We start from the raw sequence: 25,325 nt of genomic DNA, 5'->3' as shown, positions 1-25,325 counted from the left end.
TTCTTTTTCACATTTTAAACATCTGTGCTTTTTAAAACATCTTGTTTTACACATTTTAAACATCTCATAGCATCGTTAGCTAGCACCTCTTGGCAGACAACACACTGTGGCAGTGGAGCATCTTCAGATCCAGTCCATGAAAATCCAAACTTTAAATAATCGTGGTCATACTTCCTTCTTTTTTCAGTCCCCCCAGGATTTCACGGGCCTTTTTTGTGATTGTTGCGGGCTAAAATGTCTGATGTTGCAGGGGTTTTTCCAAAAAAATTGCGATGAAAGTTGCGGTGTTTTTTAGGTTTTTGTTGCGATTACATTGCGGGAGGAAGTGAAAGTTGCGAGAAATTGTTACGATTTTCTCTTTTTGTGATTAAAATTGAGTGATATGTTAAATATTAAGTTATTACTGAAAAACTATTGATAAAAAACAAAACAAAAAAGACACTGAGAAATGGTCCTATAAACAACTTTACCAATATAAAAGATTACCAGGACTACAAAAATGCAGAAGAATAGGCTTTACTTATCCAAATGCACCTGTTGGTTCAAAAATTAAAGTGCATAGAACCTCACAGCACAACATGAAGTTACCTTAAAATATAATATAAATGCCTCAGCTTTCATGTAAGAAAAAAAAAACTTAATACTAGTACTGTGTGCAGGCAGTCTCTCCTGAAGACTAAATTAAACAATAATTATAAACTAATAAAATAAATGGCTCAGGCTTCATAGAAGAAAAAAACAATTTGAACAGAATCTCACAGTATGATGCTGAAGCTGCCTAAACAATGGAAAATAAAATACCATTTTGGCAAAAATGTTGGCATCCATTAATTTCTTGTATTAAGTAAAAAAAAAAAAAAATAAAGTTCACACAGTCCTTCACTGTAAACATAACACACTTTCAGTAACAGAATTTAAGCCTACATAAACACTGACTCGCACATGCAGTGTTGCCAGATACTGCTGACGTTTTCCAGTCCAAAATATGTTCAAACCCCACCAAAATGCACTTGAAACCGCCCAATCTGGCAACACTGCACGCATGCTGCTTCTCTTGAACGTATACACGGAAGTAAGGCGGAAGGTAGTTTGTCAACGTCACCTCAAGACGACGCCGATTGGTCAAATTTGAGGGAAAGTTGCGGTGATTGGATATAATTGCAACACCGCCCTGAATTCGCGGGGATTGGTTGAATTTGCGCTGAAGTTGCAAATCGCAACATCCTGGAGGCTCTGTTTTTTTGCTTGGCCCAGACTTTGTCTCCTCACTCACTGTAGCTTTAGGTACTAAAAATCGATCCATTTTGTCTCTGGCAAAGGCTAGCTGAAGTTCGCTAAATGTCCGCAATAGTAACTTATTCTGGTTTATTTTTCCTCATGTTGCGCCCCCCCCGAAGAACTCTGGCGCCCCCAGGGGGGTCGCGCCCCACACTTTGAAAAGCCCTGGACTAGACGAAAGAAATCACTTTTGGACGTGTTTATGCTTATTACAGAGGGAAAGTGCGTTCCACTGAGCTCTAGCGCCGGGCCATTTCCGGGAAATAAGAGTTTGGGTCATGGCAACAGCGTGTGTATGTCAGCCTCGGTTCAGAGGTTTCAGTTTTGAAAACTGTAAGAGGTAAGAGTAGAATAATATAAAGTACAGACACTTAATATATTTTACTTCTGTGATTTTTAAATTGTTCATTTTTGGATTACGCTTCATTTTTGTGGCTACTGCCTCATAGAGTAAATATATATGCTATATTTACTGTATGGACATGGGATCAGAAAACTATTTTATTTATAAGCAGTAGTCACATGGACCCAAAGGGTACCTATTTTTTTCACGATAGCTTCCTTCATATTCATCATAAGTGCTAGCGGGCGAGGTTTGTTTTGCCTGGCAACACTTGTTTATATTTATTTTCCTATTCTTTTTCAACATCTATCTCTCTATCAATCAATCAGATTTTTATGGCACTCCTGTGACTCCATAGTATATTATTTAGTAACTACTAAAATTATTCAAGAACTAAAGTGAAACTAATAAGAAGTCTTGTAGTTAGGAGTCAGGAATCTAATTCCGGACCCTACCGACAAGTCCAGGGAGTTTAGGTTAATTAAAAAAAAAAAAAAAGATAAATCAATCAATCAGTGTAAATATAAATACACACATTTTAAATTATAGACAAATGTATTAATTAATAAACATTGGCATAAAAATAACTTAAAATGTTTCTGCGGTATCAGAAAAACGTCCGTCTGCAGGACATCAAATCAGATCACGTTCAAGAGCTAAAACAACTACTTTTAATCAATCATTGGTCATTATATTAATCACTTCACAAAGAGCACTATTCATGTGCTTCTATTTTGCATGTGAAAGTAGTCTCTGTGGCCGATACGGAAGTCTGAAGACCAGACGAACCCTCTATTCTACTGTGTGAACACTATTTGGTTGATAATAATGCAGTTTCAAATTGCTCTATAAGGTTTGAGAAAAATACCATGACTTCTGAGTGATTATAAAAAACACTTCAAAACTTCATGTCAGTATACACACTGCATACGAGTGAAACAATGGGCCTCATTTATCAAGCTGGATCCAAACAGATTGAACGCTACCTAAAGTAAACCTCCAGCGATCAGCTTCAAATCTTAAAATGTGTGATGAATTACTGCATTTTATCTACAGATTACAGTGAAGTTCAAATCGCTTGATTATTTCAAAACACACACAAATTAAATATTTTTAGGCCCGTCATAATCATATAAACACGTAGAAACTCAAAAACTCGACCCACATTCATTACCAGACAAATCTTCGATAAAGATGAGATGCTGGTGTAGAACAGGAGGACGGTCTGCTGGGTGCAGATGGTCGCCATGAACAGGGGCACAAATGGCAGAATTGATATTACTGGAAGAGTTGGCACATGATGCTAGATATTTGGAAACGAGTTTGATTTTTTTTTTTTTGGAGGATGAAAGCTGGTTTATAATCTGCTCCTTTTTGCCTCGGCAGCTGCTCAATTTTAACCCTTTGGGGTCGAGAGCTTCGCTACTGAAGCTCGGCAGGTTTAGAATGAGTAGGTCACATGTTTAGATAAATATCATCGCGAGTTTTTATCATACAAGCATGATAAACATATTGACACAAACTTTATACTTGACGCTTTCCTATGTGTCCACTGCCAAATAATATAGTTTTTAAATGACTTACAGTGGGGCAAAAAAGTATTTAGTCAGCCACCAATTGTGCAAGTTCTCCCACTTAAAAAGATGAGAGAGGCCTGTAATTTTCATCATAGGTACACTTCAACTGTGAGAGACAAAATGGGGGGAAAGAATCCAGGAAATCACATTGTAGGATTTTTAATGAATTAATTGGTAAATTCCTCGGTAAAATAAGTATTTGGTCACCTACAAACAAGCAAGATTTCTGGCTCTCACAGACCTGTAACTACTTCTTTAAGAGGCTCCTCTGTCCTCCACTCGTTACCTGTATTAATGGCACCTGTTTGAACTCGTTATCAGTATAAAAGACACCTGTCCACAACCTCAAACAGTCACACTCCAAACTCCACTATGGCCAAGACCAAAGAGCTGTCAAAGGACACCAGAAACAAAATTGTAGACCTGCACCAGGCTGGGAAGACTGAATCTGCAATAGGTAAGCAGCTTGGTGTGAAGAAATCAACTGTGGGAGCAATTATTAGAAAATGGAAGACATACAAGACCACTGATAATCTCCCTCGATCTGGGGCTCCACGCAAGATCTCACCCCGTGGGGTCAAAATGACCACAAGAACGGTGAGCAAAAATCCCAGAACCACACGGGGGGACCTAGTGAATGACCTGCAGAGAGCTGGGACCAAAGTAACAAAGGCTACCATCAGTAACACACTACGCCGCCAGGGACTCAAATCCTGCAGTGCCAGACGTGTCCCCCTGCTTAAGCCAGTACATGTCCAGGCCCGTCTGAAGTTTGCTAGAGAGCATTTGGATGATCCAGAAGAGGACTGGGAGAATGTCATATGGTCAGATGAAACCAAAATAGAACTTTTTGGTAAAAACTCAACTTGTCGTGTTTGGAGGAGAAAGAATGCTGAGTTGCATCCAAAGAACACCATACCCACTGTGAAGCATGGGGGTGGAAACATCATGCTTTGGGGCTGTTTTTCTGCAAAGGGACCAGGACGACTGATCCGTGTAAAGGAAAGAATGAATGGGGCCATGTATCGTGAGATTTTGAGTGAAAACCTCCTTCCATCAGCAAGGGCATTGAAGATGAAACGTGGCTGGGTCTTTCAGCATGACAATGATCCCAAACACACCGCCCGGGCAACAAAGGAGTGGCTTCGTAAGAAGCATTTCAAGGTCCTGGAGTGGCCTAGCCAGTCTCCAGATCTCAACCCCATAGAAAATCTTTGGAGGGAGTTGAAAGTCCGTGTTGCCCAGCAACAGCCTCAAAACATCACTGCTCTAGAGGAGATCTGCATGGAGGAATGGGCCAAAATACCAGCAACAGTGTGTGAAAACCTTGTGAAGACTTGCAGAAAACGTTTGACCTCTGTCATTGCCAACAAAGGGTATATAACAAAGTATTGAGATGAACTTTTGTTATTGACCAAATACTTATTTTCCACCATAATTTGCAAATAAATTATTTAAAAATCAGACAATGTGATTTTCTGGATTATTTTTTCTCATTTTGTCTCTCATAGTTGAGGTATACCTATGATGAAAATTACAGGCCTCTCTCATCTTTTTAAGTGGGAGAACTTGCACAATTGGTGACTGACTAAATACTTTTTTGCCCCGCTGTAAATTAGATGAAAGATAAAACTCGTCACCTTACCAGAATCGGAGTGCTGAGCGCGCACTTACACATTCATAAAAGACAGTTCACATGGTAACGGCATGATAATCACTTGCGCTCTTTCGGTTTCAATTGGTTTCTCTTTCGCAGTGGGAACGCCTACCAGAAACAGGATAAAATATAAATCAGCCATAGTTTAGGCTATTTGGAGGTAAAACTTATTCTGAGATGGCACACGGATTTTACGTGCTTTGGATGATCGAGGACAGCAATTCAATTCATGATTCAGGACAGCGAATTCATGATTCATTTCATGATTCAGGACAACAATTCAATTTCAGGACAGCAAATCAATTCATGATTCTTAGTTCATGATTCAGGACAGCGATTCAATTCATGATTCAGGACAGCGAATCAATTTCAGGACAACAAATCATTTAATGATTCAGTTCATGATTCAGGACAGCGATTCAATTCATGATTCATGACAGTGATTCAATTTCAGGACAGCGATTCAATTCATGATTCAGGACAGTGATTCGGTTCAATCTTGAGAACTGCAACACTGATGATGAGCAGTGTCTCCCCCTTCTCACTCTGACCTGATCTGGCCAAAGATCAACTTGAGTATTTTTTTGTATTTCTGACGAGCAGATCGGTTGATGTGTGTGTGCTGTAGTGCATACACAGGAAAAATGACTGAGCAATTTTTCCAGAGTTAAAACTATTTTCCTCAAAAATAGTTAATTTTGCTCTATTTTGAGTTTCAAGAGTAAAATTTGGAGTTGAAGTGGGAGCAAAATTACAGAGTAACAGAGTTGGTTGTGGCTCTGAACTGAGTAAAATAGTACAAGAGTTAATTTCAAGACACACTGAAAAGAGTCAAATAAAGTCAAATACCAGATAAATGAAGATGTTGTAAAATCAGTTTTAGAACTGTGTTGGAATGTGTAAAAAGACATGACCTTACCCATTGGGACTTGACCTGATGGGATTAAGAGTTGGCAGTGGGAAGGGTTTTCACTCTTCTCATTGAATGGAATGGAAATTTTTACTCTTCTCATTGAATACCCCTCTCACTGTCCAAATCAATGGAGCAGATTTAAGTTTTTGTCCTTGATCCACTCCTAAGACTGAACAGAATCACCTCGTGACCAAAACGGTTCGTCACAATGGGCAAGGACATGCTTTTTCACACATTCCAACACAGTTCTAAAACTGCTTTTTACATCTTTGTTTATCTGTTATTTTTTAAAAGTACAATCATAACATACACACTACAGAGATATTGTAGCTGAACTTGTGCTGAATACAAAAAAAGTCATACGACTTTGAAAATACTGCTTAGATTTGTTGAAATTCATAACAAAATCAGAGCCAGAAAATGCCCTCAGACCCCATAGGGTTAAAAAGCTGTCATGGTTTGACCTCCACCAGCAGCAGCTCACCTCTTTCTTTCCCTCAGGTTTGTGTCAAACCATTTTCTTTCGACCTGAATTATATTGTGCTGGATGGACGACACCGAATTCAGCGGTGTCACTTCGCCTTTTATGGAGTTTTGTGGGTGTCACTAAACACCAATCAGCTATGGCGTGTGTGTACGTGCCTGATTATTGACGGGTGATTGCTGTTTCTCAACATACATGAATACAAAGAACGCAGCATTCAGGGAACTTTTGTGACTCGGGTGTAAATGTTTAGTTCGGTCTGACTTCTGCAAACATTTACACATAATTTTACTCAAAGACTGATGAACGAGGTCTATTGTGTGTGTGTGTGTGTGTGTGTGTGTGTGTGTGTGTGTGTATTTGTGCTGCTTTAAATACCTGTATGACCAGCACGCACATAGCAATCGTACCCAACAGGTGTTTGTTATCATCCAGCCAGTCCACAACCTTCTCGTAGCAGCCCTAGGAGTCAAAGCACAAGGTCACACTGCGTGTTTACATGGACATAATGATGTGAATTACCCAGGACTCGACGTTAACTCTTTAATCCACTCGTCCAGTCAGACAAGCAGTACGATTTTTCACTTGTCCTGACCACAACCTTTTCATTCCTATGTATTTACTAGCTCAATGAAAGGAAAGTGATTAACAAAGTTTCTCAAAAAACAGGTATAGTTATGATAAACATTATGCATTAATGATTTATAATTTTTAATAAAACTCAAACTTTAACTGTAACGATAAACAGAAACTATCCAAAGCCCTGTTATGGTGCGAGTGTTCTAACCCATTACCTGATCTCCTCATATTCAAAGCTTCTGCAGGAAATAAAGTTAAATCTTGAATAATCCAATAAAAACTGAAGTATAAATTAATTTACAGAAATGAAACCAAAAGAAAACAAGTTGGATCTGATAAGGGGGACAGAATCACGTTGTAAATGAAAACAAACTAAGTGAGTTCGGCTCTGTTGTAAAATTCCCCCAAAATATTTTACACTGTTTGTGATGGTTAATGTGAGCCATACAAAACAAAAATACAATGAATGTCTGAATGAAATGAAGATTCACTACAGATATTTATCTTATTGAGGTATTTGATCGCCATTTCTCTGATTTCAATGAAGTCTAATAATCTATAATTAGATATTATGACGTGGTTATTTTTACACACACACACCTGCTGTACTTGGCTTCCCTGGAATTTCGTAAACAATATGTGGCAGCGGGGGAGTGGTCAAGCGGCGGTCTGTGAATGGAGGGTGGAGTCAGGGAAGGTAAGTGGCAGAATCACTGCACCTGACGTGAATTAACCTGTGTTTGTGTGTCTTCCCCAGTGACCGCACCCTATAAAAGGAGAGAGAGAGCAGAGAAAGGGAGCTCTCTCCCGACCAGAATGCATGCGTGTGTGCGTGTGAGAGAGAGAATGAGCTGAAAAGCCACATATACAGCGATAAAATAAAAGTTTCTGAGAACTCAGTTCTGGCCTGCCGTGCTTCTGCGCTCCACCCACCTGCTTTGGTTCTACAGTGGTGCCGAAACCCGGGACGGAGCGCAGAAGGAGACAGACTGACGCTTGACCACGCCCCCGCTGCCACACAATAAGATGGCCGGATCGCTGAGGGGATTGAACTAGTTTTGTTGGAACTTTATTGATATAACTCTGGAATAATTACTATAAAACTTTTGATTTTCAACAAATAAATACTCAACTTGTCCAGTCGGACAGGCAGATACAGATTTGACTTATCCAAACCAAATGTTTGGTTGTCCCGGACAGTCGGACTACCGTTAATGCCGAGCCGTGATAACGCCCCAAAATCAGACTGTCACTAGAATACCATTAACTTCAGCAATCTGATAACTGAGATGAGTCTGCTGAATAATCAGATTTCTTTTTCCGTACTGTCACAAGTGAAGTGAAGCTTTTAGTTTAATTATAATTCCCATAAGCTGTTGGCGCTGTTTATAAGAACACTATACCATTTCGTTGGATTATATATTTATTTTTATTCTATCCACATTCACTGGATATGAGCAATCGCACGCGCTGATTGGCTACTCTACTACTAGGATATCATCTCATATACCGTGAGTAGAGAAAAACAAAATGGCGGCATGAGTTGCTGAACCAACCAAGGATGAAATAAAAACTCTACTTGAAAACAAAACCCAAAAAAATACAAAAAAAAAAAAAAAGGCAACACAACATGGGACACAAGTATTTGATGGTAAGAACATATCTTTTTTTTCAAGAATTATTATAGCATTTTTCACAAATTGCTCCTGTCATTTCACAGGTTTGTTTACATTCTAAGTGGAAATGATTTTGTTGGATGTTTTGTATAAATTTTATATTAATCGAATTTGCAAAAAATCAAAATGTTCTGTTTCTCAAAATCCAGTGAATGTGGATAGAATAAAACAGTTATTCCACTCAATCTCGTTGTACATGGCTTATAGTCGACTCAGTGCTACGCACCTCGTCGGCTATCAGCTCATGTACGACTCGATTTCATGGAATAACTGTTAATTATATGTATTATATTGTATACAGTATACACCCTTATGAAAAATTCCCATGACATTCCCAATGGAGTTATCAATAGGAGTTATAACATACTGTATATTACATAATATTGGCTGGCTCTTTTTTCATGGTCTATCAGATATATTCCATTCAGCTACTCGTCTTCGACTCGTTCAATGTCATGCTAGCTGAATGGAATATATCTGATATACCACTCAACACCAGCCAATATTCTATTATTATTATTATTATTATTATTATACATACACATTCCTTTCGGATGTTCAACGCATCTTTCTCTTTCAAAATTCTCTCAAAATCTTCCGTATTTAACGAAACAAACCTGGCAGTTTACAAATCATCACAGTCGCTCGCTAGTGCGGAAGTTTCACATCTCCGACGTGTGATGTCATGTTGTCTTGACAACCATGCAATATCGTAAACCATATTCAACGCTCATTCTCCATTGGGTAGAGTGGCATAATTCATGTAGGATAAGCGATATGCTAACAATATTGCGTGCTATCAAACCAAATCAATGAAACCTGCTAGAATGGAATAGAACATGTTTTTAGTCCATTGGAAAAGTGTCCTGTATGGATAATAATCTTTTATATTAATTACTTATCGAAACAAATCCAAGAGGAACTCCATTTAACCGTACCCTGTTGGGTAAGCCATTAAAAACCCAGCTGGAGTGTGAGAGAACAATAATGTAGCAGGAACTCCGAAAGCAAATTGCATATTCAATAGGAGCCAATTCACCATGCGATTTTGATTAAATGCCCACTAGGAATCTCATCTCATTATCTGTAGCCGTTTTATCCTGTTCTACAGGGTCGCAGGCGAGCTGGAGCCTATCCCAGCTGACTACGGGCGAAAGGCGGGGTACACCCTGGACAAGTCGCCAGGTCATCACAGGGCTGACACATAGACACAGACAACCATTCACACTCACATTCACACCTACGCTCAATTTAGAGTCACCAGTTAACCTAACCTGCATGTCTTTGGGGGAAACTGTGGGGGAAACCGGAGCACCCGGAGGAAACCCACACGGACACGGGGAGAACATGCAAACTCCACACAGAAAGGCCCTCGCCTGCCACGGGGCTCGAACCCAGACCTTCTTGCTGTGAGGTGACAGCGCTAACCACTACACCACCGTGCCGCCCCACTAGGAATCAAATTAATTCATTTTCAGTTTCTTTGAGCAAACAGAAGAAGAAGAAGTGAAAGCTAACAGACGAACGGAATGATCCTTTCCAGCTAAAATGCAGGTGTCTTTATTATAATTTCTGAAATCTGGTTTAAGATGTGGCAGTATGTTGCTTACATCTGCAGAACTCAGATGATGGCTGAATTCCTCGTGTGCATGTAAAAGCACTCACAGGGCCCAGAGCGAGTGTGATTAGATCAGTCATGCAGCAGACGGGTTTTTTTTGCTCCAAAATGTTTTTAGAAACTCACCTGAGACCAGAAGATGTTGCTGGTGTTGCGCCCACACTCTTTATAATGCTCCTGACAACATCGGTCTGGGACCGTCTTGTCAGGCAGGGCATCGTGCCAATCTGTGTGCCCAGTTACACCACAGCACTGCCACTAGAGAGAGAGAGAGAGAGAGAGAGAGAGAGATTGGAGACTGGTGCTTCATCAACATTTATAGGAACATTTCCTAAAAGCTGTAACTGTTTAGTTACAGCTAGAATCTCTGCAAGGCTTTAGCAGACTGTACACACACACGAAAGTGTATTCACAATGCCCCTTAAAAAAAAAAAGAAGTTTATTCAAGTGTGCTTCTAGTAAACTTCTTTTAAACTAAAAATAAGAGCGTATGCTTTCAGTTTACTTTTTATTTACTATACTTAATAAAGTTATACATAAGTATACTTGGCTTATACTGAAAAGTATATCGAAAAGTCCAAGTATATTAAGCTTATACTTCAACTTTTGATCAAGATATACTTAGCAAAAGTGTAATAAAGTACTAAAATATTTGTGCCTTATGTTTAAGTGCTCTGTAGTTGTGCTTATCCTTTTGACAGTAGCCTATAAAATACTTCTTTTTCACACACATTAGCTTCTTTGTGAGATACAGCAGCATGTTTTAAATCCCATCTTTTAAACCTACAGTACATGTACCATAAGTTTGTGGTCAGCTCTGGGGTGGAATACTAATAATATATTTCCAATGTGCTATAAAGTATACTTTTATAAACTAAGAAGTGTGTAACGAATAAACCAATAGTATATTTCCAGTATACTACAAAGTATACTTTAGTAAACTAAAAAGTGGAGTAAAAGTATAAAACAAGTAAACTCATAGTATATTTCCAGTACACTATGAAGTATGCTTTTGTAAACTAAAAAGTGGACTACAAGTATAGAACTAGTAAACTATTAGTATAAGTTTACTTGTGGTATACTTGCAGTACAAAATAAAAAAAATACTAGTTGTATACTCAGAGTTTACTTCTCTTAGACTTAAAGTATACTTTATATAAACTAAAAGTGGGCCGATTTAGTTCCAAGAAGTATTAGATTAGTTTACTTACAAGTATACTGTAAGTACATTGATATCAGTATACTTGGTACACAAAAGTATACTTAAGGAAATATACTTTAACTTTACTTAAGTATACTTAAAAACATGAACTTGAAGTATACTTCTTTTTGACTTGCTGACTTTGGGACTGCGGTTGTCGTGAACGGTTTTGCTCTCGGGTTTATAGTATCAACGAAGCTGACTTTATGTTAGGACTGTTAATGTTATAGTCATGTTGTCTGTTGTTGCCTGGATGGGAATGGGCTCCCTTTTGAGTCTGGTTCCTCTCGAGGTTTTTTCCTCATGTCGTCTGAGGGAGTTTTTCCTTGCCACCGTCGCCACAGGCTTGCTCATTGGGGATAGATTAGGGATAAAATTAGCTCATGTTTTAAGTCGTTCAAATTCTGTAAAGCTGCTTTGTGACAATGTTTATTGTTAAAAGCGCTATACAAATAAACTTGACTTGATAAGATAAAATGCACTAACACTAACACACTAGTCGCTTATTATAAACTATTTATATCACAGTTGAATTCTTGACTCTGGTCAGAGAAATGTTAATTAATTTTCTTTAGTATAAATACACACGTGGGCGGCACGGTGGTGTAGTGGTTAGCGCTGTCGCCTCACAGCAAGAAGGTCCTGGGTTCGAGCCCCGTGGCCGGCGAGGGCCTTTCTGTGTGGAGTTTGCATGTTCTCCCCGTGTCCACGTGGGTTTCCTCCGGGTGCTCCGGTTTCCCCCACAGTCCAAAGACATGCAGGTTAGGTTAACTGGTGACTCTAAATTGAGCGTAGGTGTGAATGTGAATGGTTGTCTGTGTCTATGTGTCAGCCCTGTGATGACCTGGCGACTTGTCCAGGGTGTACCCCGCCTTTCGCCCGTAGTCAGCTGGGATAGGCTCCAGCTTGCCTGCGACCCTGTAGAAGGATAAAGCGGCTAGAGATAATGAGATGAGATGAGATAAATACACACGTGATTATAGAAAATCGCGCGTGCTGACTGGTCGAGAAATTCGGACCATTTCTTGATAATCACCTCGAGTGACTCAGCAAAATGGCAGCCGATCGCTGTGTCACAGTCAGTGAGGAAGAATTGCACATGATGAAAGAAAACGCTGTTCCTAAAAGCTGCTCCGAAGTTTGGTCTAAAACCATTCAAAGGGAAGGTGGAATTGTGATTTATTTTATCGATTTCAAAACAAAAGTATTTTATGTGACTCGGCGTAGATAAGTGACACAAGTCTGCGCCGCGCCATTATTACCGTATTTTCTGGACTATAAGCCGCTACTTTTTTCCTAGGTTTTGAACCATGCGGCTTATACAAAGGTGCGGCTATTCTGTGGATTTTTCTTCCACCGCTAGGGGCGCTCTAACCGGAAGTAGAATCAAAAATAAGATAGACGAAAAATCAATGCAAAGAAGAATTAGCAGATCTTTAGCAGATAGAACACGCACGACAAATTACTAACTGGTAATTATTTTCAAATCCAGCGAAGATGATTAAAGTGACTTGTGGTTTCAAACACAGGAGAAATGAAGGTAAATAAATACCGGTTATTTTCTCTTGGTTCTGTTCCGTTTTAATCAGCAAAGTTGCTGCCGTGTTAAAAGGCACTGTTCGGAAAGAATCTGTTCAGGTACATACATGTACATTTACAGTACAAAATCGTTCTGTACATGCAGTAAATATCTAATTTTTCAACATAGATATCTGCGGCTTATAGCCCGGTGCGGCTTGTATATCTTTTTTTAATTTTTTTTTTTTAAATAGAGCGGATGCGGCTTATATACAGGTGCGCTCTATAGTCCAGAAAATACGGTACATTTACGTGCCGCTTTTGAAGATTGAAAAATTTAAATATGATTTTTTAAAAATAATCGCCTGTGTATTTATACTAAAACAATTCTCCACCTCAGGCTCAGCGAATATCGGTACCTCGACTTCGTCTCGATTATTATTCACCGATATTCACTTCGCTGCTGAAGAACTGTTCGGTAACGGCAGCCCGGACAGCAGTCGCAGCTGCAAGACAAATCACAGGTTTATATTACTGTGTTCGTTTTCATACGACATCCTTTCTATAGTAACAACTTCGACACTGACTTGTACAGCAAATGCTGCACATAAATTAACTTTAAAAAAAAAAAGCATGAAATTGGGGATGTGATAAAGAGATGCTGATTTAACGCTTATAGAAGGAGTCTCCAGTGATAATCTTAGGTTTGTACCAATCTTAAGTTTTCCAATGAGGACAGAGCAGTTCCTGGTTTCTCGATAACATAAGATGCATTTTTTTTCCACAATATTTTTATTTTCAGTTTTTAACACTTTTACATACAGCCTTTACATTCATACATCATCTTTCAACTTCCATACTGTAGATCGCTGCATTTACTTAGAGACAGACGTAAAAGCAGCACAAAAACACTAAAAACAGGGATGCTCCTCCTGTCAAAGATGGTAATCTATATACACTGTGTTCCAAATTATTATGCAAATCATATTTTCTCAGATTTTCCTAAATTATCTATATTAATGGCAGTCATCATGATTTTCCAGTCATCAACCATTGGAGTACAATTCAAATGTTTTTGAACGAACCTCCCAATGATAACAGTAAATTTTTAAGAAATAAAAAACACAAATGCACCCAAAATGCATGTTCCAAATTATTACGCACAATTGAGTTTCCAAACATTTTATTGTCATAAAGAACAAAAAATGGTCGTGTGTGAAATTAGAAACATTAGCAGGTCATGACTAACTGAAATGTAACTGAAATCAAACACTATTTAAATCAAAACATTATCACAAGTGAAGTCACATCTGAACATAGGACCCCTTGTTGAAAAGGACCTTCTCAAGTCTTCCATCCATTGAATTTGTCAGTTTTTGGATAATATCTGCTGGAACTGCCTTGCATGAGGACAGAATAGCCTCCCAGAGCTGTTGTTGAGATGTGAACTGCCTCCCACCATCATAAACACTTCTCTTGATGATGCTCCAAAGGTTCTCAATTGGGTTGAGGTCAGGGGAGGATGGGGGCCACACCATAAGTTTGTCTCCTTTGATGCCCATTGCAGCCAGAGATCCAGATGTATTCTTTGCAGCATGACATGGTGCATTGTCATGCATGAAAATGATCTTGTTTCGAAAAGCACGATTCTTCCTTTTGAACCATGGCAGGAAGTGTTCTTTGAGGAACTCCACATACGTTATGGATGTCATCTTCACACCGTCAGGGATCCTAAAAGGGCCAACAATCTCTCTCCCCATGATTCCAGCCCAAAACATCACTCCACCACCTCCTTGTTGGCGCCGTAGCCTTGTTTGCATGGGGTGGCCGTCAACCAACCATCCACCACTCCGTCCATCTGGACCATCAAGGGTTGCACGACATTCATCGGTGAACAGAACAGTTTTGAAGTCAGTCTTCACGTATTGCCTGGCCCACTGGAGCCGTTTCTGCTTGTGTCCAATGGATAGGGGAGGTCGAAACGATGGCTTACGCACCGCTGTAAACCCCTGGAGGATCCTGCATCTTGTTGTTCGGGGCACGTTGGAGGCACCAGCAGCTTCAAAAACTTGTCTGCTGCTATGACGGGGCATTTTTACAGCTGCTCTTTTGATCCAACGTATTTGCCTGTAAGAAAGAGTCCTGGATTTTCACGTGTGTGCTCTGAATCAGCTACATACTTCTTGATAGTGCGATGATCGCGATGAAGTCTCTTGGCAATTTTGATTGTTGCCATGCCTTGACCCAAACATTCAACTATTTGTTGCTTTTCAGCAGCCGACAGGTCCTTTTTCTTGCCCATTTTGGTTGAAAATGGTAGCCTGCTTAATAATGTGGGACAACCTTCTTTAGTAGTTTCCCCTTTAATTGGACTCACCTGCCAAACTAATTAGCACAGGTATCTTCAATTGGTTTCAGTGATATACAAAGCCCTGATACACATGACCATTCATGAGCTTAACTGACAAACAAAAAATATCTTACCTTACCACTCTTAAACACTTGTTGCATAATAATTTGGAACACAGTGTACAATCGAGTATTGTTTGTCTCATCTCATCTCATTATCTGTAGCCGCTTTATCCTTCTACAGGGTCGCAGGCAAGCTGGAGCCTATCCCAGCTGACTACGGGCGAAAGGCGGGGTACACCCTGGACAAGTCGCCAGGTCATCACAGGGCTGACACATAGACACAGACAACCATTCACACTCACATTCACACCTACGCTCAATTTAGAGTCACCAGTTAACCTAACCTGCATGTCTTTGGACTGTGGGGGAAACCGGAGCACCCGGAGGAAACCCACGCGGACACGGGGAGAACATGCAAACTCCACACAGAAAGGCCCTCGCCGGCCCCGGGGCTCGAACCCAGGACCTTCTTGCTGTGAGGCGACAGCGCTAACCACTACACCACCGTGCCGCCCCGAGTATTGTTTGTAATTAATGTAAATTAAAACACATATATAGAAAAACAATATAAATCTTACAAAATTGGGATCTGAATTGTCCACAAAGACTAGTCATCCACTTCTTCGCCTGTTAAATCCAAGTCCTTAATGTAGTTAATGAATGAAAGGGCTCCATATGTCCTCAAATACATGCCGTTTAGCCTTTAATATGCAAGTTATTCTCTCTAATGGAAGGCTTGCTAACATCTGTCTTATCCATTGAGTAGTACTTGGTCTGTAAATCTTTTTCCACAATAATGCAACACATTTCTTAGCATAAAGCAAGCTGAGGTCTATAAATGCCCGCTCATTCCTACTATAGTTATGTTTCTCTGGGTATAAGCCCAACAAAAAAGGTTTAGGGTCCAGTAAGATTTGTTTTGAGATAATCTTCTCGACTATAGCTCTTACCTCTTCCCAGAATATTTTAATCTTTCTGCATTGCCAAATGCAGTGAAACAGAGTACCTCTGGATTCCATACATTTTATGCATACATCTGGTGATAAGATGCATTTTTGGTCTCGGTAACGTCGAGGGTGAGACAAGAAGAGAGGTGGGTAAGGGAACGACTGTAAAGTAAACGATAAGAACTAACTTGTTTTGTGGACATTCCAGTATATACTGTAGATACTAGTTGGTGTCGGGAAAACTGCACTAGTACAGAGTCACCGGCCACTTTAATAGGAACTTGTTCTTGATTCTAAGGGTGTATTCAGACCAGGATAGTTCACTTGCTTTGGTCCGAACCAAATGTTTTTTTCATTTTGGTGCGGTTTGCTTTCACACTACATTTTAGTAAGCGGACCAAAATCTGTCAACAAAGCCACGCGCCCTGAGGTCGTTCAGCTATTGGTCAGAGACGACACGCGCACAAAGCGTTAAGTTCAAATAGTAGTCATGGAGGCTTTCCGTGCTGTTATTCTTTTTAATGTCATCAAAGCTATAAGTTTTTTCCAGTTTTTACTGTTTTCACAATTGTGCGATTACTATGCTGTTGTACAAGTAATTTATCAACGACGACGACAAAGGGCAAGGCGGCTACGGAGGATAGCGCTGATGAGCGCACATCATGTTGTGACTGTTCTGGCTCTTCACGCAAGACGGAGGAGGTATGTGTCGGGATATTCGCCTTATCCATCGTAATAGATGAATTTCTTTTTTGCGTCGCTAGTACCGCCACTTTTTGAAAGAATGTCCCTGATTTTAATGTAGGTCTGACGGAGTTTCTTCACTTTTAGCCGACATTGTTCTGGGGAGCGCGTGAACCCCTTCTCCTTCATTTTCTCACTGAATACAGCAAACACGTCGGCATTTTTGTGTGTTCTCTCCAAAAGCTCAGATATGTGGACATCTGCCCATATATCCACAAGGGTACGCGTTTCTTCCTCGGCCCACGTTTGCCCCCTACTCATTTTTTGTACTCTGTAGTCTAGCCTACCACTGGTCTGAATGACTGAACGACTGTTGTAAGGTTCCCTTGACAACCGAAACAGTGTTTGCACTTTGCAGTGGAGTGTCAAGACTCTGTTTCCCATAATGCTCGACAAACGACGGAAGCTCCCGAGGTACAAAAAAGCAAAACTGTCAGATTAGGTCCGGTCTGCTTTCACTCCTCCAAAAGGTCCGCACCAGGGTTCCTTTGGTCCGGACCGAGTCCGACCTTGCAGCTCGGTCCGCTTGTTTGGTCCGGACCAGAGTTCGATGGTTTGTATTCAGACCAACCCAAAAGGTCCAGACCAAGGGAAATTTGGTTCGTTTGGTCCGGACCAAACAACGTAGGTGTGAATACGCCCTAAGATTCCTGTTCTTGGCTGCAGGACTGGAACCCAATGTGGTGGTGTTCTGTTGCATGCTGAGATGTTTTTCTGCTCACCACGGTTGTAAAGAGTTGCGATGAGTTACTATATCCTTCCTGGCCAAAAAGCTCGAACCAATCTGTCCATTTTTTCCATTTGTCCATTTTGAGTTTGTTTTCACCCACAGAACTGTTGCTCGCTCGCTCGCTCGCTCACTCACTCACTCACTCACTCACTCACTCACTCACTCACTCAATGTTTTTTGTTTTTCGCACCATTCTGTGTAGAGACTGTTGTTTGTGTGTGAAAACCGCAGGAGGATCAGCAGTTTCGGAAATACTCAAATAAACCAGTCCATCTGGCACCGGGTTTCTGATTGAAGAAGTGAACATTAACTGATTAGCTGATTAGAGAACTGCAGAAAACAGCAGGTGGATGGAGGGGCATTCCTAATAAAGTGGCTGGTGAGTGGAGGGGGCGGGGGGGGCACAACACTTTGAGAAATGCTGCTGCACATGCTGAAAAATAACAACTTTGGGGTGATAATAGTGACTCGGCGTCACGTCAGGCTGCGTCCCACCACTCATCACATCCTCAAGTGTATGCATCATTTCTTATAAATGTTTGCACTCGGTTGTTCTTTGGTTACTTGGATAACTGCAGTCTACACAGGATCGAGATCAGTTTTCACGCTCGCATGATTTTGACGTCAAATTTACAAAATCACGTGATTTACAGAACCCTGTCCACACACACACACACACACAACTGTACGCTCACACAGCCCAACACACACCTCAGACTGGATGATGTTCCATGCATTGCGCAGGCCGATGTTGTTGTCGGTGTTGTACAGTTGCAGACCCTCCTTCAGGTCCTGCTGCGCGTTCTCACTCACCTGCAAGACAGTTCACACTTACAGCAGTAAAACACCTGACAGCCAATAAAACTGTTCACACAGGCAGATCAAATTCATCCGATACATGAAATCTGCCATTTTTACTTGATCTCAAACTCTATCTATTCTATCCACATTCACTGGATATGAGCAATCGCGCGCTCTGATCGGCTACTCTACTACAAGGATATCAGCTCATATACTGTGAGTAGAGAAAAACAAAATGGCAGGCGGAGCGTGTTGCTGAACCAACCGAGGACGAAATAAAAACTCGACTTGAAAACAAAACCCAGAAAATTGTGATCGAGTATTTAAAAGAAACAGAAATAGGTAAAAAAAAAAAAGTTTTTTTGTTTTTGTACGGAAGTCGAGAGAGGCCCTTCATATAATCCTTTTTTTATTCACCTTGTTATCCCGAGATAACGACATAATTAATTCAGGATCTCGAGAAAACAACACCATTATTTCGAGATCTCGAGAAAACAAAACAATTATTTCATGATCTCGAGTAAACAGCTGAGAGATGGTTCATTCAGTTGCGCCAAGAGACTTGTGATATGCTGACTTTGGGGCTATTTCTCATTCTGTATAGACGCAACTTTGGTCATTAGAATGTCTGGAATAATCGATCACCTAATAAGGCAATATTTTGATCAGGGGTTGACACGGGGAGAGATTGCGTTAAGTCTTTTAATAAGGGATAATTTCAAAATCAGTCCGCGGCACCTCCGCAGAAGACTGGCCTGGCTTCGTCTCTACCGACGGAGATACAGTGATCCAGCTGAGATCATGAAATAACGGTTTTGTTTTCTCGAGATCTCGAATTAGTTGTGTAGTTTTCTCGAGATCCTGAATTAATTATGTCGTTATCTCGGGATAACAAGGTGAATTAAAAAAAAAAAATTATATGAAGGGCCTCTCTCGGCTTCCGTATTTTTGTTTGCCCCTCCCACAAATATCTCCTGTTCTACATTCCAACCCAGTCGGTGGCGGTAATGCATCTTTAAGTTGGTTTGCCAACCACTAAAAAAAAAAAAGAAAAAAACACACACACACACACACACACACACACACACACACAAAAAAGCAACAAAATATGGAATAAAAGGTTTTGAAGGTAAAAACAAACTGTTTTCTTATTTTTCAAGAACTATCGTTATCATATATGTTCGTCTTTCTGTCTAATTTAACTTGCTTCCCCCCCGCTTCTTACCGTCCTTGTTGGGAACCAAACTCAGGACCTTCTCCTTTGAAATCCACCACTTTATCACTACACCACGGAGGATTCGGTTGCGATGAAGAGATGAAACGTTCGACTAGATGACCCAACCCTGACCCTAAATCTAAATCTCGAATCACTGAGGTGAATCCAGATTGACCTGATTTCAAAAATCACCTGTAACGTTGATACACGAGTGTATACTTCACCATATCTACACATTTTCAATAATCTATGCTATCGCCAAGGTCAAGAGAGACTAAAGAAGCTGCATGTTGTAAATGACACTCTTGTACATGGTGTCAAATGATGACATATTGCTCGCAAAAGATGAAGAAAAACAGATCGGGCTTCGAGGTGAAGAAGCAAAATAAAAAGCACGGACAACAAAAAAAAGTCAGCTATAACGCCATGGTTATGGTCAACAGTGTCTTCTACGACACATTTGAGTGAAACTTTGGTTAATATTTAATACTGACATCGTTTTGATATAAATTTCTGTATTCTCTACTTTAAGACGTGATTGTGCCAGTGAGCAGCGCGTTCTTATAAGAGTACAACGTTTAAATTTCACCTGCACACAGCATTACTGTTAATAAATATCAGAAAATCAGAGGGTGTTGTGGTGTGCAGCTCAAAGTATCTTTGTAACAAGCAAAGCGGACGCTCGGACTCTTCGCTCATCTGATCTCATTATCTGTAGCCGCTTTATCCTGTTCTACAGGGTCGCAGGCAAGCTGGAGCCTATCCCAGCTGACTACGGGCGAAAGGCGGGGTACACCCTGGACAAGTCGCCAGGTCATCACAGGGCTGACACATAGACACAGACAACCATTCACACTCACATTCACACCTACGCTCAATTTAGAGTCACCAGTTAACCTAACCTGCATGTCTTTGGGGGAAACTGTGGGGGAAACCGGAGCACCCGGAGGAAACCCACGCGGACACGGGGAGAACATGCAAACTCCACACAGAAAGCCCCTCGCCGGCCACGGGGCTCGAACCCGGACCTTCTTGCTGTGAGGCGACAGCGCTAACCACTACACCACCGTGCCGCCCACTCTTCGCTCAAATATAAAAAATAGATCAGACTCCCTGCTCGGTGAATGTTTGTTCTTTACCCAGAGGTGGACAGTAATGAAATACATTTACTTGAGTATTATTTTTTTTTAAACTTGTGACTTTAACTTCACTACATTTGAAAGACAAATATCGTACTTTTTACTCCACTACATTTCTTTCAAGGTCCTCGTTACTCGTTACCATGAAGCAGCTTTGAAAGTGGATGATTTTTTTCTTTTCTTTTCTAAAACGTGATTGGTTTTTTCGCAGGTGACACTGAGACGGCCGATCAGTAATCACTAGGGTCACGTCACGTCCATAGACTGCATAAAATGATTTCTCAGCGGTATTATTTAACACGATCAGCTGATGGCAGAACGGAAGGAGGTGGTTCTTCTGAAGAATGAACGCGCCCATGGCCCATGAACCCATGTTTCAGTTTTCTGAAAGGATTAAAGATTCGTTTCATTTTAAATGTTTGCCAAAAATGAACCGCATCACGGCCTACAAAAACACGCCGTCCGACCTGAGGAAGCATACTGAGGGATTTAAACATTTTATTCCAAGAGAAAGCTTGCAATGAAGTTGTCTGTGCTTTTAGAGCTAGCGATAACGTTGCAATAGCTATGCAGTATGGTTAGTCAAATGACTTTCTATGGATTTTCCCACCAAGTTGCCGTAGCCTTGTCCACGGCTAACATTTACACATAGCTAGTTAACTTGGACGCTGTTAGTTAGCATGTAAAAACAGAGTTACACTAACATGAATAACGTTAACTTATCTGAAGTGTTTTCAGGAATGCGTTTTAGCATAATCTTGCCAAATAAACAGAATGTAGAAATCTGTGTTTAAAGGACATGGGACATGAAACATAAATGCACGCTATATCAGTTTCTTTCCATTAAAAATATGAAATAATTGCATCAACAAATACAAAATCATCTATTAAATTCAGCAAAATCGTTATATTCGTGATGATTATATGGCATTTCTGCTCGAGCTCCGATATGGATATTTTACAACCGGAAGAGCCGCCGTCACGTGATCATACGTCACAAAAACTTTCGGGTACAGCAAAAGCGGGTAGATGAATATGGAGAAGTGTGAATCGTGATGATGACAAATGCGACAAAATAGTTTTTGTGTCTTGGATGACAAGAAAATTGTTTCGTTTTTAGAGTGTTTAACGTACATTGAACATCATGGTGTATTGCGACCTCCCAGTCAGTCAGACGCGCTGTCACTCCTGTTAGCAATGTAGCTAGGCTCAGTATGGCCAACGGTATTTTTTGGGGCTGTAGTTAGATGCGACCAAACTCTTCCGCGTTTTTCCTGTTTACATAGGTTTATATGACCAGTGACATGAAACAAGTTCAGTTACACAAATTGAAACGTGGCGATTTTCTATGCTATGGAAAGTCCGCACTATAATGACAGGCGTACTAACACCTTCTGCGCGCTTCGACAGCGCATTGATACCTTCACTCGGAGTTGTACCATTATTTTTTAGACAGGGCGGACGGACCAGGGCATTCAACATCTATGATGGCACCTTTAGACGGTTCGGGATGCAGATCTCATACACCAAGACTGAAACAATGGTATTCAATGTAGATGAACATCTAATGGAATTGCCGAGCCTTGCGAGCATCGGGCTCAACAATCTAAAGAATGTAAGAAGCTTCAAGTACTTGGGATACACCATAACCAACTCGGAAAGTACTATTCAATCCTTACATACCCGAATTGCCGCAGCATACCAAAAATGGAACGATCTCAAGCATGTCTTGACCGATAAGCGGATACGGCTAGAAACAAGAGTGAAATTCCTCACCACATGCATTCGGTCAAGGCTTTTGTATAGTGTTCAAGCATGGGAACTGACAGAGGACGAGTTGAAGAAGGTGGAAGTCATCTGGCATGGCTTCCTGAGGAAAATGGTACGGCGAGGGTTTGAAAGGAAAAATGCTCCGGATCGAGCAGAGAAGGAAAGAACAGAGGTTGACTGGAGCTTCCGTATTTCTAATGAGAAATTACGTGAAATCACAAAAACAAATTCCATCCGAGACTTTTGCGTGATGCAGTACCTGAAATACCTGGCACATATATGTAGGCTTGACAACAATGCCCTCCAAAAACAGGTCCTCTTCGATAGCTCAACTCCGAAAGCCGTTTGGTATAGAGTAGAGAAGGAGCTTGCTGTCGATGTACAGCAAGCACGGAAAGCGATGATGGATAGGACAGACTTCCAGCTACTGCTGGATAGACGATTCCAGCAGTAGCACCCCATGGCTGTCTCCGACGCCTCCGGGGAAACTTGATGATGATGATGATGACGACGAGGAGCGCTCTCGGCCGGCTTGGGAGGCAGACGGCAGCCCCTCCTGGAAGTGTGGTTTTACCATGGGCCTCATGCGGAAAAATGCCGAGGTGCATTCACTAAGCGACTGAAAGCCGAGGTAAGGATCAGTATTATAATTTTGGGTGCATCAATTATTGATTATCATAATTCTGACTCGTTTCGCCATTTTGAATGTTTTCATCTCGGACTCTGGAAGCATTGTATCTCAATCAATCTCGAAAAATATCAGCAAAAAAAAAAAAACCAGCTTGCAACGGACTTTAGCTAGATCTATGATGAACTTTCAATGTATGATACAAAAATAATACTTCTTTCAACAGATCATTAGCCTTTGAGCAGAATTGTTTTTAACTTACCAGGAAGTGTTATCGAGCCGACCGCTTTCAATTTCATGGGGATTGAATGAACCCTCACTCTCAGAATCATCTGACCCGTCAGAGTAAAGACAAGATCCATGTTCATGTGAATTTCCAGCTATCGGTTCGAATTGATAGGGTCTAACTTCACATCTCTGTGAAACATCGGGAATGTCACTGTCGATGGTGTCTATTTCGGTAACCTGTTTACATTAGATTCCCAAGCGCTGGCTCCTTGGAAAGTTTTTGTGACGTCACGGGTCACGTGACCGCTTAGCTAATTAACGAATCATTGTTTTACGCTGATGTATAAAAAACTTGAATAATGTGATGATTTTCACATTTTTGACGCCCTGCAGTGATTTAGATGGCATTTCTTATGTCCTTTATACATAATTATACCCAGAAAAAAAAAAATCCACGTCCCATGTCGTTTAAAGGTGTTTATTCTACAGGTTTTATCAGTTAGTCAGTAAATCCAGTCGGTTGTTTCAGAGGCGTTAGGTTTTGTAAGCGTTGTGTCAATAATACAACAATGTGTTGACAGAAAATGTACTTTTAATACTGAAGTTTTTTAAAAGCAAGTACTTCAGCACTTTAACTTAAGTAAAAATTCGACTAGACAACTTTCACTTGTATCGGAGTAACATTTGACCAATGGGATCTGTACTTTGCCTTTGGGTACTTTGTCCACCTCGGTCTTTACCTTGTCTGTGTACACAAAGAAGAGGATGAGCAGAATCAACTCCGCCAGCAGAATTACCAACAGGACGACGAAGAACTAGAGAGAAAAAACAAAAAGGAGAAAAGGGAGGGAAATTACGCAATAAATCCTTCGCTAATAAATTCCTCTATTATGCTAAAGTTACATTAGCATCACGCAGACTGTAAACGATGATCCCTGGGCGAAGCGCGCTGCGAATCGAGGCTGATCACTCACACTCAACAACAGGCACTTGTTCTCCTTGATGGCACCCATGCAGCCCAGGAAGCCCGTCACCATGACAATGGAGCCCAGGATGATGACCAGGTTGGCAGCCGAGAGCGAAGGGAAGGAGGGAGAGAATGTGGCGAAGCTCCCCTGAGACATGGAGAGCCAGATCCCTACTCCCAGCAGACCACAGCCTGAGAGCTAGAGAGAGAGAGAGAGAGAGAGAGAGATCTTTTTACTTTTATTACTTACTTTTTCATAATAACTCCAATATATCTGGTACATGAAAAGCAATAACCTTGAGAAAATTAGAAACCCAATTACGTTTAAAGCATAAATCGAAGCAAAAATGTAACTAAGAGAGAAATAATGTAAGCGGTTGGCATCTGCACTACACACACTCATATTTCTACCCACGCATACAGAATTTGCCAAGACCAAACATTTTTTCTGTCTAATAAGCATGGCTCGATATATTGTGCAACGATAAGTCGCGATGAATCGTTGAACAAAAAACCCTTTTGTAAGATTTTCTTGAAACATGAGCTGATAGCCAACGAGGTGCGTAGCACCGAGTTGTCTATAATCCATGTACGACGAGATTGAGAGGAATAACTGTTTTATTTTATCCAAATTCACTGGATTTTGAGAAACAGAGCATTTTTAGTTTTCATTTTTTTGCAAATTCGATAAACGCTTTGTACAAAACGTCCGACGAAATCATTTCTGCTTAGAATGTAAACAAACCGGCGAAATGACAAAAGCAATTTGTGAAAAAATGCATGAATAATAATCCTTGAAAAAAAAAATGCGTTCTTACCATCAAATACTTACTTTCCATATTTTATTGCTTTTTTTTTTATTTTTGGGGGTTTGTTTTCGAATAGAGTTTTTATTTTGT

At 40.6% G+C, this 25,325-nt stretch overlaps 1 protein-coding gene across 3 annotated transcripts in view; it reads right to left on the bottom strand.

The window, feature by feature from the left end:
- The window catches only part of tspan9b (tetraspanin 9b), a 141,323-nt gene that overhangs the window by 2,650 nt on the left and 113,348 nt on the right, over window positions 1–25,325 (bottom strand). For all 3 annotated transcript variants that reach the window (XM_060903698.1, XM_060903696.1, XM_060903697.1), the window contains 5 exons: window positions 24,434–24,625; window positions 24,200–24,274; window positions 18,389–18,490; window positions 10,252–10,383; window positions 6,631–6,714 (listed from right to left, as the gene is read on the bottom strand). In XM_060903698.1, coding sequence (XP_060759681.1) covers window positions 6,631–6,714; window positions 10,252–10,383; window positions 18,389–18,490; window positions 24,200–24,274; window positions 24,434–24,625 — 585 coding nt within the window. The remainder of the gene's footprint in view (window positions 1–6,630; window positions 6,715–10,251; window positions 10,384–18,388; window positions 18,491–24,199; window positions 24,275–24,433; window positions 24,626–25,325) is intronic.

The sequence above is a fragment of the Neoarius graeffei genome, chromosome 21 (genome assembly GCF_027579695.1).
Source record: "Neoarius graeffei isolate fNeoGra1 chromosome 21, fNeoGra1.pri, whole genome shotgun sequence".
NCBI classification, from domain to species: Eukaryota; Metazoa; Chordata; class Actinopteri; order Siluriformes; family Ariidae; genus Neoarius; species Neoarius graeffei.
Note: the sequence above shows the minus strand (reverse complement) of the source record. Positions and strands in the feature narration are given on the sequence as shown.